At 46.9% G+C, this 15,470-nt stretch overlaps 1 protein-coding gene across 1 annotated transcript in view; it reads right to left on the reverse strand.

Moving 5' to 3' along the window:
* Positions 1–15,470, reverse strand: part of kcnq1.1 (potassium voltage-gated channel, KQT-like subfamily, member 1.1) — a 48,080-nt gene that overhangs the window by 1,962 nt on the left and 30,648 nt on the right. Inside the window, exons 12-13 of the mRNA XM_030377405.1 lie at positions 14,654–14,777; positions 605–680 (exon numbers count right to left, since the gene is read on the reverse strand). Of these exons, the coding sequence (XP_030233265.1) occupies positions 605–680; positions 14,654–14,777 (200 nt within the window). The remainder of the gene's footprint in view (positions 1–604; positions 681–14,653; positions 14,778–15,470) is intronic.

Here is a 15,470-nt window from a genome sequence, read left to right on the forward strand (position 1 = left end):
GCTACCTACCCGTACACATTAACCTAGCGGCTACCTACCCATACACATTAACCTAGCGGCGGTTAGCTACCCGTACACATTAACCTAGCGGCGGTTAGCTACCCGTACACACTAACCTAGCGGCGGTTAGCTACCCCTACACACTAACCTAGCGGCGGTTAGCTACCCGTACACATTAACCTAGCGGCGGTAAGCTACCCGTACACATTAACCTAGCAGCGGTTAGCTACCCGTACACATTAACCTAGCGGCTACCTACCCGTACACATTAACTTAGCGGTTACCTACCCGTACACATTAACCTAGTGGCGGTTAGCTACCCGTACACATTAACCTAGCCGCGTCTACCTACCCGTACACATTAACCTAGCGGCGGTTAGCTACCCGTACACATTAACCTAGCGGCGGTTAGCTACCCGTACACATTAACCTAGCGGCGGTTAGCTACTCGTACACATTAACCTAGCGGCTGTTAGCTACCCGTACACATTAACCTAGCGGTGGTTAGCTACCCGTACACATTAACCTAGCGGGGGTTAGTTACCCGTACACATTAACCTAGCGGCGGTTAGCTACTCGTCCACATTAACCTAGCGGCTGTTACCTGGAATTTCTTCTTGGCCACGAAGTAGCGCAGCCTCTGCACCACGCGGACGGCACTCCGGTGGGCCCCCGTCATCCTGGGGGGGGGGGGGGGGAGAACATTCAGTGAATCCATTCAGGCGCTCCATCCCTCCGTGGTCAAGGGACACACAAGGAGCTCACGACACCAGCACAGTGTGTCTGCATCACCATGACAACCGCCTCAGGACCAGGATCCCGCTCAGTGACACGCCTGTCAGCCGTCTCCAGCTCCACCCAGGAGGTCTGGAGGCGACCACAGACAGTCACCTCCACCCAGGAGGTCTGGAGGCGACGAGAGACAGTCACCTCCACCCAGGAGGTCTGAAGGCGACGAGAGACAGTCACCTCCACCCAGGAGGTCTGGAGGCGACCGGAGACAGTCACCTCCACCCAGGAGGTCTGGAGGCGACCACAGACAGTCACCTCCACCCAGGAGGTCTGGAGGCGACGAGAGACAGTCACCTCCACCCAGGAGGTCTGGAGGCGACCGGAGACAGTCACCTCCACCCAGGAGGTCTGGAGGTGACCGGAGACAGTCACCTCCACCCAGGAGGTCTGGAGGCGACGAGAGACAGTCACCTCCACCCAGGAGGTCTGGAGGCGACCACAGACAGTCACCTCCACCCAGGAGGTCTGGAGGCGACCACAGACAGTCACCTCCACCCAGGAGGTCTGGAGGCGACCGGAGACGGTCACCTCAACCCAGGAGGTCTGGAGGCGACGAGAGACGGTCACCTCCACCCAGGAGGTCTGGAGGCGACAGGAGACGGTCACCTCCACCCAGGAGGTTTGGAGGCGACGAGAGACAGTCACCTCCACCCAGGAGGTCTGGAGGCGACCGGAGACAGTCACCTCCACCCAGGAGGTCTGGAGGCGACCGGAGACAGTCACCTCCACCCAGGAGGTCTGGAGGCGACCACAGACAGTCACCTCCACCCAGGAGGTCTGGAGGCGACGAGAGACAGTCACCTCCACCCAGGAGGTCTGGAGGCGACCGGAGACAGTCACCTCCACCCAGGAGGTCTGGAGGCGACCGGAGACAGTCACCTCCACCCAGGAGGTCTGGAGGCGACCACAGACAGTCACCTCCACCCAGGAGGTCTGGAGGCGACGAGAGACAGTCACCTCCACCCAGGAGGTGTGGAGGCGACCGGAGACAGTCACCTCCACCCAGGAGGTCTGGAGGCGACGAGAGACAGTCACCTCCACCCAGGAGGTCTGGAGGCGACCACAGACAGTCACCTCCACCCAGGAGGTCTGGAGGCGACCGGAGACAGTCACCTCCACCCAGGAGGTCTGGAGGCGACCGGAGACAGTCACCTCCACCCAGGAGGTCTGGAGGCGGGGAGAGACGGTCACTTCCACCCAGGAGGTCTGGAGGCGACAGGAGACGGTCACCTCCACCCAGGAGGTCTGGAGGCGACGAGAGACGGTCACCTCCACCCAGGAGGTCTGGAGGCGACCGGAGACGGTCACCTCCACCCAGGAGGTCTGGAGGCGACCGGAGACGGTCACCTCCACCCAGGAGGTCTGGAGGCGACCACAGACGGTCACCTCCACCCAGGAGGTCTGGAGGCGACCGGAGACGGTCACCTCCACCCAGGAGGTCTGGAGGCGACGAGAGACGGTCACCTCCACCCAGGAGGTCTGGAGGCGACGAGAGACGGTCACCTCCACCCAGGAGGTCTGGAGGCGACAGGAGACGGTCACCTCCACCCAGGAGGTCTGGAGGCGACGAGAGACGGTCACCTCCACCCAGGAGGTCTGGAGGCGACAGGAGACGGTCACCTCCACCCAGGAGGTCTGGAGGCGACAGGAGACGGTCACCTCCACCCAGGAGGTCTGGAGGCGACAGGAGACGGTCACCTCCACCCAGGAGATCTGGAGGCGGCAGGAGACGGTCACCTCCACCCAGGAGGTCTGAAGGCGACAGGAGACGGTCACCTCCACCCAGGAGGTCTGGAGGCGACAGGGGACGGTCACCTCCACCCAGGAGGTCTGGAGGCGACAGGAGACAGTCACCTCCACCCAGGAGGTCTGGAGGCGACAGGAGACGGTCACCTCCACCCAGGAGGTCTTGAGGCTTGGGGTTCTCTTGTATTCAATGTTATTTGTCTCACATGTCTTTATGTAGCATATACCACTAAAGAGGAAACATGTATCGTATTGTATACAATAATAATGAAAGTTATATATTATACATACAGTATATATCAGCCATGCCTCTGTTTTTTTCGAATCAATATAACTATTGGGTTATTTCCCCGAACAAGCATCCTAATAGATAAACACATGTAGCCAAGATGCTTTGTACACAAGATGCTTTGTGTAGGAGATGCGTTGCTTACGAGATGCAGTGTTTACAAGATGCAGTGAATACAAGATGCAGTGAATACAAGATGCTTTGTATACAAGATGCAGTGAATACAAGATGCTTTGTATACAAGATGCAGTGTTTACAAGATGCAGTGAATACAAGATGCAGCAAATGAAATATGCTTTTTGTACAAGATGCAGTGTTTACAAGATGCTTTGTGTGCAGAAGCTTTGTGGACCAGACAGTCCATAGAAAGGCATTCTGAGCTCCATTGTATTGCTGTGTGATTTATAGGAGCAGCGGTCTGTCTGCCTTTATTAACTTAAGAACACAATGAATGACCATAAGCAAACAGGGAGGGGAGGCTACAACCAAACAAATAGAAAGAGGCCATTTATCTTACGGCTGCAGCAATTCTCCTTGTCAATTCTAGTCTAGTATAGTGACTGTACAAACATTTGTGTGTGGGTGTATGTGTGCTTGACAGTATGCCGTCTGCATAGGGAATGCAGAGGGGTGTGTGAAGCTAACCACCATCTATACTTAATGGGCAGTGCAGATGGTGATCCATTATTTGTGGTGTATGATGAAGATGAGGATATATTCCACTTTGTACTTCATGAGTTTCTCCACAAGTCTAATATTAATGGAGAGTAGAGCAAAGTTTGTAAGTAGATAAGATAATTATGTAATTTGGTTTCCTTCTATTGGCAGTACTACTGTCATCCTAACACGGCTGGGCGACGGGCGTGGGAGGCGTCACCGAGGGAGAGTCAGCCATCCTCCGTGGCGTTTTGTGTAAAGATGTTTTTGTTGTTGGAGGCTGAAGCGTTACAAACCACAACAAAATACTCTCCAACAAAGCGACATTCTGCAAAGGTCATGTTTTCTGCCTTGTTGTTTGTGGTAACAAAATTGAAGCCTTGACAAAGAAACGAAACACGAAACGTTTCCCAGACGCGACGCGGTCACAGAGTCAATACTAAGTGCCGTTTGTCGTGCATCATAAAGCACGGAGGTGAAGCGGGGCGTTAGCTCGCGGCGCTGCTGCGCCACTCCTTCTGCATTGGAGCAGGAAGCGCTCAACGAGAAGCACTCGAAAGCAAGTATCATGGCTCTGTTATAAGGAGAGGTGGGACTGGCTTAGGGTGGTGTAGGGCTGGGTTAGGGTGGTGTTGTTCTGGTTAGGGTGGTGTTGTTCTGGCTTAGGGTGGTGTTGTTCTGGTTTAGGGTGGTGTTGTTCTGGCTTAGGGTGGTGTTGTTCTGGCTTAGGGTGGTGTTGTTCTGGCTTAGGGTGGTGTTGTTCTAGGTTAGGGTGGTGTTGTTCTGGGTTAGGGTGGTGTTGTTCTGGGTTAGGGTGGTGTTGTTCTGGGTTAGGGTGGTGTTGTTCTGGCTTAGGGTGGTGTTGTTCTGGGTTAGGGTGGTGTTGTTCTGGGTTAGGGTGGTGTTCTAACCCCTAATCTCATCCCCATCATAACTCCATCACCTCCAGGGGAGGGGAGCGAGGGGACGCATTATGCACACCGTTTATTCTATTTCCATAACCCCTCCATGCTATCAGAGCGAACCCCCCACCCCTGTCAGCCCGCTGCTCACTGCCTCCGCTACTCCACCAGGGTGGAGCAGGAAGACTGTGGAAGTGATGGAGCGCAGCATGCTCCACCTGGGATATGATACGCTCTAGACATACTCTCTATATATATATATACCCTATACTACCCCGTCATAGTCACGCGTAGGGTTAGAAGCTTTAACCCGCGGTGGTGCCTTGGATCCTCAGTGTCTAACAGGCTGCTAATCTCACGGTTCATCACCGCTAACTAAAGTTAAATTGTGTGTAACAATTTTCTCTTTTTTGGGAGATTTTTTTTGGTGATAAAAAAGCAAATCCTCTCCGTTCTCGAGCCTGAAACAAAAACATTGATGCACAGCTGCATCCTGCTGCTACCCAGGCCGGACTAACGGGTGGGGGCGGAGTTAACGAGGCCGGACTAAGGGGTGGGGGCGGAGTTAACGGGGCCGGGACTAAGGGGTGGGGCCGGAGTTAACGGGGCCGGGACTAAGGGGTGGGGCCGGAGTTAACGGGGCCGGGACTAAGGGGTGGGGCCGGAGTTAACGGGGCCGGACTAACGGGTGGGGGCGGAGTTAACGGGCCGGACTAAGGGGTGGGGGCGGAGTTAACGGGGGGGGGACTAAGGGGTGGGAGCCGGAGTTAACGGGGGGGGACTAAGGGGTGGGGGCGGAGTTAACGGGGCCGGACTAACGGGTGGGGGCGGAGTTAACGGGGCCGGGACTAACGGGTGGGGGCGGAGTTAACGGGGCCGGACTAAGGGGTGGGGGCGGAGTTAACGGGGGGGGACTAAGGGGTGGGGGCCGGAGTTACCGAGGCCGGACTAAGGGGTGGGGGCGGAGTTAACGGGGCCGGGACTAAGGGGTGGGGCGGAGTTAACGGGGCCGGACTAAGGGGTGGGGGCGGAGTTAACGGGGTCGGACTAAGGGTTGGGGGCGGAGTTAACGGGCCGGGACTAAGGGGTGGGGGCGGAGTTAACGGGGCCGGACTAAGGGGTGGGGGCGGAGTTAACGAGGCCGGACTAAGGGGTGGGGGCGAAGTTAACGGGGGGGGACTAAGGGGTGGTGCCGGTGTTAACGGGGCTGGACTAAGGGGTGGGGGCAGAGTTAACGGGGGGGACTAAGGGGTGGGGGCGGTAGGGTTAGGACCTAACAGCCTCTGTTGTGGGCCCCTACACACACATTCTCACTGGGGGGCTTCTACACACACACACACACACACACACACTTTGGGGCCCCTACACACATTAACACTCACTGGGACACATAGGACACAGGCCCCTAACCACACTCACTGGGGGGCCCCTAACCACAATCACTGGGGGGCCCCTAACATCACTCACTGGGGGGCCCCTAACCAAACACTCACTGGGGGGCCCCTAACCACACTCACTGGGGGGCCCCTTACCACACACTCACCGGGGGGCCCCTAACATTACTCACTGGAGGGCCCCTAACATCACTCACTGGAGGGCCCCTTACCACACACTCACTGGGGGGCCCCTAACCACACACTCACTGGGGGGCCCCTAACCACACACTCACTGGGGGGCCCCTAACCACACACTCACTGGGGGGCCCATACACACACACTCACTGGGGGGCCCCTTACATTACTCACTGGGGGGCCCCTAACCACACACACACTGGGGGGCCCCTAACCACACACTCACTGGGGGGTCCTAACCACACACTCACTGGGGGGCCCCTTACCACACACTCACTGGGGGGCCCCTAACGACACACACACTGGGGGGCCCCTTACCACACACTCACTGGGGGGCCCATACACACACACTCACTGGGGGGCCCCTAACCACACACACACACACACACGCATACACACACACACACACATACACGTTTACCCTACCAACAGGGGACTATCGGTTTTCATCGACCAAGTGTGGACCTCTATTTCTGGTCATTTAAATAATACAAAAACATAATACAGAGTTTAGTTTTAAGTTATTTTGTCATAATATAACTTCAAATGTGCTTTTTTGATTTCTTTTAAAGAAGTTGCCAAGAGGGGACTTGAATACTTACATATCAATGCATCATCAATATTTACATATCAAAGAGGGGACCCATTCACTGCAGCAAGGGAGCTGTCTGTGCCTATTGTTTCACTCAATGAGTGTTTGCCAACTGCAACTGTTGCTTCTGTCAATGTGTTTACATGGGAAAATATAAAAGATGGTCCCTACTTGGATTGTACAACATGACAGAAGTCCCCTGTTAAATGGTATGGGGCGACCCTCACACTCCTGCATGGATCTATTCATGAAGTGTGGAAAAGAACAAATGTAATCCTCATCAATAATCTATAATCATCTTTTAAGATATATTTAGAAGGATTAAAAAATGTGCGTTTAATTTGCAATTTGCAAGTTAAATATGGACAATAATGCGATTAATCACGATTAAATATTTTTATTGATTGACAGCCCTAGTTAGCCCTGTTATCTATAAGTCTTTTTTCCTCATGACAAAATGTCTCTTATGAACTATGGAAGAACTGTGTAAACGCTCTATGGCAAATTATTTATTTTGTACTATAGAGAAAGCAGTTAACATTTTTTTTCTACCCTAATGAATACATAAATGCTGGAGTGTAAGTGTCGCTCCATACCATTTAACAGAGGACCAGTGTCATTTTGAACAGGCAAAGAGGGGTCTTCTGTCATTCTGTACAATCCAAGAGGGGACCATCTTCTCTGTTTAACAGCACAAAGTTAAAAACAAAATTCTACACATCAAACTTTCTTTGATGGTCTGTATACTATTGTGCAGGTTCTGACATATGCTGTAGGTAACTCCATCGAAAAGACAGATGATAGCTTTAAGGCGGTTCAAGTGCAGGGAACAGCGATTGTTGATTGATTGAACCGTGATAAATTATGGTAGTTAAAACTGAAGTCATGTTATTGTGGAAAAATATAATCTAGAAAAAACTGTGATTTACATAAATTCACATTCAAAGAACAGACAAAATTTGTGCTCTAAAATATGAAAGATGGTCCCCGCATGGGTTCTGTTTAGGGTGGTTCCTTAAGGGTTTGGACCTTTGGATTGGTTCCATGTTTTGTTTTATGTTAACACTATTCAACATCCCCACAGCACACTTTCCACTGCCCATATACATAGGCTAGTCAAAAGAATTGTGTGTTTGGTGAGTAGTTCAGTTGGTTGGTCACATATGTTGGTTTGCTGATCAGGTTTGGTTTGTTGCATTTTGTTTGGGTATTTCCAACATGGTAAAGATGGTTTGTTGTTCCCAGTATTTGTTTTGTCTGTCTAGGTTAAGTTTCCTCCGTTCTGGCTCGGTCGGTCCTTGTGATTTTGGTACTGGTTTTCTGTCCAAACCATATAATCGCACATTTTCTAATCTTCCATACGCTACACTAAACCCTTTACAGATTTCATGATACTTACTTTATTCTAATAAATAACTTTATCCCTTATCATGTGTGGATCCCGATCTTTGCTCTGACCCGAGCCTCGTCTTAATGCAGCCAAGGAGATGGAAGAGCGTTATGAATAATTATTAGATGATTGTGTTGTACAATGAAAGACAGTAAAGATTCAATATGAATGGCAAAATAAGGATGGGATTTTATTTGAACAATAAAATATGTGTTGGGCAAATTATAGAGAGGCTGAGATTATAGATTTCATATTCAAAAGGCAAAGGGGTCAAAAAATGTAAGAAATATATTTAAGAAATATAGGCCTACTCAAAGCCCAAATCATTGATATCATACCCTATCCAATAATAAAGAAATTTGAATTTGAATGGTAACAATTCCGTTAAATCCTCGTCCTCGTTTTGATAGTCTCACTCATGGCCGATCAGTGTGTTCTTTCTGATTAGCTCTTAATTGAGATCACCTGTCACGCACCCCTTTATTAAAGGTGAACACAATGGGTTTGGTTTACTTTTCGCATCGGCCTGTGTCAATCGAGGTTGAGCTTAGTGAGGTCTGAAAGTTTTAGATCTAGATTGCAGGTCACTATTGTCACTTTATACAAACTGAAAGTATGCGTTGTTGCGTGTTTGTTTTTGTGGGCATTTGACTGAACAGCCCAGACAAATATTGCTACCAACATGGCACTTCGAAACAGACCACCGCAGTGAGTAAAAGTTATTTTCCTTTATTAAATGTTGACGTTTTTGGGCTGTCTCATCAGACACAAGCCATCAGTATCCCTGCTCTTTGCACCTTGACATGCATGTCACCGCCGTTTGTTAACCTAGCTTTGCTGATTTGTATCTTGTGATGTGTGTGTGTTTTTCTTAACAGGTGTTAGATGACTGACAAGATCTATGGGGGGGCCCCCTTTGGGCCCCCCCATACCAACTTAGTCTTCAAAGGAATCTAGTGCCATGGGACTCCAGTGTCTTCAAAACATCCTCGGAATACATGTGTTTGAATGGTCCACTGAAGGGTTGATCTGTAAGCCACCACGGTCCACGCAGTAATCTGCTGCGTGGACCGTAGTGGCTTCCAGAGCCATCTTTCGGTCTTGGTCAGGTACAGTTACAGTTGCCCTTCAATGTAGCAGGCTACGGGTTTCTGAAGAAGCCTGCTTTACGTAGCATTGGAGTACAAATATTGTGCAAAATGCTCATGTAATTGCACTAGCACTGGTAACCTGTAGATTAGCTTAGTTTAACGTCATTCGGTGCTGTCTGTCAAATGTGTGGCTTACTCTAAGTCCACAAGGCCCTCTTGTAAACCACGTTGGAGCACCCCTGGACAAGGTGATTAGTCACTGGGTGTGTGTGCTAAAGTTTTGTTCCATTTTTCACTAGTTGGTTAAGGTTTGGTAGAATTGTTTGGATGCTAGGGACGTGATGGCGTATGTGCAAGAGCCTACCGTGGCCAGGCCACAGTTGCGACGGCCACGGCCAGATGGCCTAGTGTGAGTGCAACCTTGCTTGCATTTGCACTGTTTACCATTGGATGTTTATGCAATTTGGCTTAATTCATCCGCTGTAAAGCTGCATTTGACTATTCCAGGGTCGTTTTGTACAGGCTTTCAATTGACCATGTTGACTAGTTTGTGGTAATTTTTATTTATTTTTTTTACCCTTGCTTACAATCCAACGGTTGCGACCACTTATGCAACTGGGCTGTGAACCTTGCAATTCTAGTTGCATATTTGTACACGCAAGCTTGTCCATTTCTATCGCCATCACTAACACTAGCTTCAGCATTTCCTTGTAGGCCATTAGCTGACTTGTGTATTGGAGCGATGATTTGGGTATTTTAAGATGCTTGAAAACCTAAAATAAAGCAAAATGCGTGTCTGGTGTGCAAGAGCCAATTTGTTGGCTTGCAGTAGTCGAGGAGTTGCCGTAGGTCGTAAGCCATCTGGAGGTTGCGGCAATGGAGGCTTGTGGTAGATCTGCCATCCAAGAAAGGTTAATTCTTCTGAAGCATGATTAATAGTTTAGTAAATTTAATCTATTCATATAGAACTATAAAATCCAAGACTGCAGCCAGTAACTTGGATCGCAATATGTGGAAAGTATTGGTCTTCATTTGTAACAACAGAATAATTAACATGACTGACTGGGTTTCTTCCATTTTCTAACTAGGGGGACTTGACTGGTGAGTCTACTGGATTAATCAGTAGCGGTACTTTGCCCAACAGATTTGATGGCATGACTACAGGGTGACAAAGACAATTATTCCCTGCCTATCAAAAGAGACTTCTAAAACATATCTGCTAGAACAGTTCCTATACTTTTTGTATAATTTGGTCATGCTGCAAATTTACTTTTTGTAGTTGCTCCATATTTAGTTCTTTGACAGCCTCACCTGCTAGAAAAGTCTATTCAAATCGGCTAAATATAATGAACTAAATTAATAGCCATGAAATGTTGTCACTCATACTAATGGCAAATACCCCCTTTCAGTTGGTGGTTCAACACTGATGTCTCTCTAGGCTTGAGGGAGAGCTCGCAAGTAAATTACACGAATGTCCTGGAGCAATTGGGAATACAGTTTTATTTAGTCTACCTGACCAGGGACATCTTTGAACTATAGGTCACCTAACCCAAACTTTTCACTCTTGTTAGGTTGTCCTTTTCTCTTGTTTTAACCCAAATGGGCTGAAAATATCAACATTTCAGGTATTCTGTTTGGATAATGTGCAAAATGTGTGGCTTCACTAATAAAAAAAATTAACGAATGTATTTTTCTTAATGTGGTTAAACTATTTAAAGATTTGTATGCAAAATATTTCTGCTCAATTTGTGGTCAATGAAACTCAATTTTTTTAATTTGATAAAACACAACTATGGGTTAAAGGTATTTGCTTTTGGCATCTTTTGATAATTTTAGTTTAAAAAAGAATGGGCAGAAAAGGAACTGCTAACTAAATCTATTTAACATGGGTAGAAAGTTTCCATGGAAGCTCTTGGCTGCTGGTTCCCAACACAGCTCCACTGTTAGCCTGTGACCTTGCGTTTAACTTTTTTGGACTTTTGGTGACTTTCACAAAAGAGAAATGAACTGGTTAATACAATAAACAAGACATTTGAAACTTCAGCTACATTTTTATCTATTTGTACTGCCTTTGATTTCAACCCGTGACATGTTTGTCAGGTGATAACTATGTACCTGTGACCGCATATCATGGTACCATTTTGAACTGTTTTTGGATATTGCATTAAATCCATATGCTTGAAACTTTTCAATAATCCATATCAACGAAACAATGGAATGAAATAAATAGTTCAAGCAATTTGTGGGAATGGCTGCTTTTACATTATTACTAATTTTGGGGGTTATATCAGTCTCTCCAACCTGCAGGTAGTGCGAAGAATCATGTGAATGGGAATATTCTATAAATGTCTTGATATCATCTTTCGTCTCAACACTTCTGCTGCAGCCGCTTAAAGTCTCACTCCGAGAACCTTAAAATATGAAGCAATCCATTAGAAGTATGAAAATATCTTCCCGGTGGCGTAACGGGGCAAACAAGGTGTGCTTTGACATCTACGTTTTGAGGCGATTGCAACAGTGCCACACATGAATATGTTTCGGGGTAGTAATTAGCTGTCGATTTTGGAGGCCTTTATCAATAATGACCCGCTATAGATTTGCTTCCCGATTGAGATTTCTGACAAATTACATGTTATTTAGCATCTACAAGTAAAGCTGAGTCCAATGAGATCAAGCTCGCCCTCTTGCTACACCGAGATCATGTCCTAGACCATAGGTGTACCATGTAAAATACATGTTACCATTTGCTAGAGTGTCATGCTTGGTGTCTTTGGACTCAGCTCAACTAGTACATGTTGAGCAGGGGATCGAACAATTTCAAAGGTCTAGACCCTTATATTGTATTTTAATTGTATTTGTTTATCATTTTTATTGATACAAATGAATAGATAGGTTTTTGTTAGACTATTCTGTTCCTAAAAACACACTAACAAATCAAGTTTGACAAATTATTATTACATTAGTTGAGATTACTATCTTTCCCTTACATTATATATATATATATATATATATATATATATATATATATATATAGTTATTTCCTCTTTTCATAAAAGCAGGAGTGTGAATGTCGCTCCATGCTATCTAAGAAGGGACTTGTGTCATTTTGTCATAGCCAACAGTGGACCCCGGTCATTAGAAAAAGTTATGTTATGCAAATCAACAGATAAAATGCATTCCTTTAACCGTAGACTAAGCACACAAGTTTGTAGTTGTAAAAAAAAAAAAAAACCTTATTAAGTTTAGATATTTGTGTTCATGACAACATTGTTGGGTTAGGGTTAAACTGATGTTTATACATCAGTGGCGGCTGGTGGTTTTTAAAGTGAGGGAGGAAGGACTGCGCGCTTGGTTGCCATTGGCCTGCTTGCACTGTTGGTGTATGGTGGCATAAGAATGTGAGACTCAAGTTGTTTCAGGGTGTTTTGGTGAACTACAAAATACCAGGGAGGGAGTTATGTGAACAAAATGTATACAAAGCCACCAGTGGCATCACTGTAATTTGAGAAGGAAAGGATGCAAAGCATATTAGTCAAATCAGGCCTACTATTGATTTGTAAAAGTAAATAAAAAAATCTGGGCCTATTATTGGGCCTATTTTTGCCCTCACTGACTGAAGTTATTTAGCTATGTTTATTTTCAGTTACAATTGCTTGTAATGCTACCAGTATGTCATGCGTACCTAGCAAACCATGTAGCACTCACAACACTGACGTTGCCATTACTTCTGATGACCTTGATTTTGGGAAGTGGTCTACCTCTTTCTGAATGAATGGAATGGTTTTTGTAATAAGACGTTAACAATGTCCTCCGTTTCCAATGGTTCCATTGCGCATTTAGGATCTCGCTATCGCAGATTTCACTTACTCTGCGTCTCTCAGACTGAGCACCACGGCAATGCAGACTGGGTTTGTTATCGACAGCGTTGCCAGATTGGGCAGATTTCCCGCCCAATGATAATTTTTCCAGCCTAACATGGTTAAAAGTAGCCCAATTGGGTGGGAAATCGGACCAATCTGGCAACGCTGCTCAACATCCAGGGATCCTGCTTATTGGTTCATAGCGCAGACGGATAGATTTTTGCGCGAATCAGACCCCTTAAGGTCCCACCCACTCAGAGGAGGATTTTCCTCCTCTCTCCCATTGAAACCCATGTTATCCACCGGCCGCCAGTACTTTCGGGAAAATGAATGGGAGTGGACGGCGGCGGAGGGAGGACGTTCCTCCCTGAAGTAATTGTCAATAGGCGATAGGGGGTGCTAATGTCCCTTTACCCAGGGAAACAAACATTATATATTCAAAGGCAATAAAGTAGTCATATTTAAGGGCATTAATTCATTACAATAGTCGGGGCAATCTACATTTTTTATTCTCAACAATGTTAGGGAGGATCTTCCTCCCTCTCCTCAATGGAGAAGCCTCCACTGATATACATACATATATCATATTTTATTTAGATTGTTATTACCTCTTAAGAACTATCCATTTTGCTTATTTATTTTTTTACTCATCCATGATGGAGTGTGAACGTCACTCTATGCTATCTAAGAGAGAACTTCTGTCATTATGTATCAGCCAACAGTGGACCCCTGTCATTCCATACAGTACAAGTGTGGACCATTTTTTGTGATGCAAATCAACAATTCAAATGTATTTCTTTAGATTGGGGACTGGAGTACATTGTAAAATGGTAAATTAAGGCTAATTTGGGGATTGAACCATTTCAAAGGTCTAGATATTAGACCCTTATATTGTATTTGTTTATCATTTTTATTGATACAAATGAATAGATAGGTTTTTTGTTAGACAATTCTATTCCTAAAAAGACACTAACAATTCAAGTTTGACAAATTATTATTACATTAGTTGAGATTGCTATCTTTCCCTTACAGTATATATAGTTATTACCTATTTTCATAAAAGGAGTGTGAATGTCGCTCCATGCTATCTAAGAAGGGACTTGTGTCATTTTGTAATAGCCAACAGTGTCATCCAAATTAAATGTATTATTATTATTATTATTATTATTAGTGGACCCGTGTCACTACATTCAAAAAAAGTGTGGAACTTTTAAAGCTGAGCCTTTTTTGTTTGCATGTTTCAAGAGACTTTACTAAGTAGTCTGTTTAACAGCCCTCTACACTCTGACAGACGTGTGAACGACTGCAGGCCGTTCACACAATAGAGGAGTGTTTGAAGCGACGTGTGTGGATTGGTCGTTGAAAATCAAGCTCTGGCCAGCAGAGGCGCTATAGAGTATGGACTAAACACTCACACACTTTCAGGTCCCCTCTTGGCAAAAGTTGTGAAAATGCGTCAAAATATTTTAGGCATGTTTTTAGGTTGATTTAAGGCATGACCAAAAGGGGACCTGAAAAATGTCCCCTCTTGGCTCGGAGGTCCCCTGTTGGTGAAGGTGTTTCGACGCCGAAGTCCACTGTTGGATAGTTAGGCGAGTACACACACACTCACTGGGAGCCCCTACACACACACTCACTGGGAGCCCCTACACACACTCACTGGGAGCCCCTACACACACTAACGCTCAACGCAAGGACGCAAGGGGTCCCTAACCCCCTAGCGCTGCGTCCCCGTGGGACCGTAACCAGCCCGTAACACTCACTGGGAGACGTAGGCCACAGGCTCCAGCTCCACCCGCGGCGGGTCCAGCTCCAGGTCTTCAGCGTAGCCGCGGCTCGGGGGACCGGGGGGAGGGAAGTGGACCTCCAGCAGAGCCCCCTTCTTCACTGTACACACACACACACACACACACACACACACACACACACACACACACACACACACACACACACACACACACACACACAGTGACAGACACACAACCACACACACACACACACACACACACACACACACACACACACACACACACACACACACACACACATATAGTGACAGACACACACACACACACACACACACACACACACACACATATAGTGACAGACACACACACACACACACACACACACACACACACACACACACACACACATACATATAGTGACAGACACACACACACACACACACACACACACACACACATATAGTGACAGACACACACACACACACACACACACACACACATACACACACACACACACATACATATAGTGACAGACACACACACACACACACACACACACACACACACACACACACAGACACACACACACACACACACACATACATATAGTGACAGACACACAACCACACACACACACACACACACACACACACATACATATAGAGACAGACACACGCACGCACACACACACACAACCACACACACACACAAACACACATAGAAAACCAACACAAATACACACACAAACAAACACACAAACAATGCAGCTAAGTATTCACTATACTGATCCGGAGCGTTCCAGAGCCATGCGGTCCTGTGTTACAAGAGCTCT

This window comes from Gadus morhua, chromosome 14 (assembly GCF_902167405.1).
Source record: "Gadus morhua chromosome 14, gadMor3.0, whole genome shotgun sequence".
Classification (NCBI taxonomy): Eukaryota; Metazoa; Chordata; class Actinopteri; order Gadiformes; family Gadidae; genus Gadus; species Gadus morhua.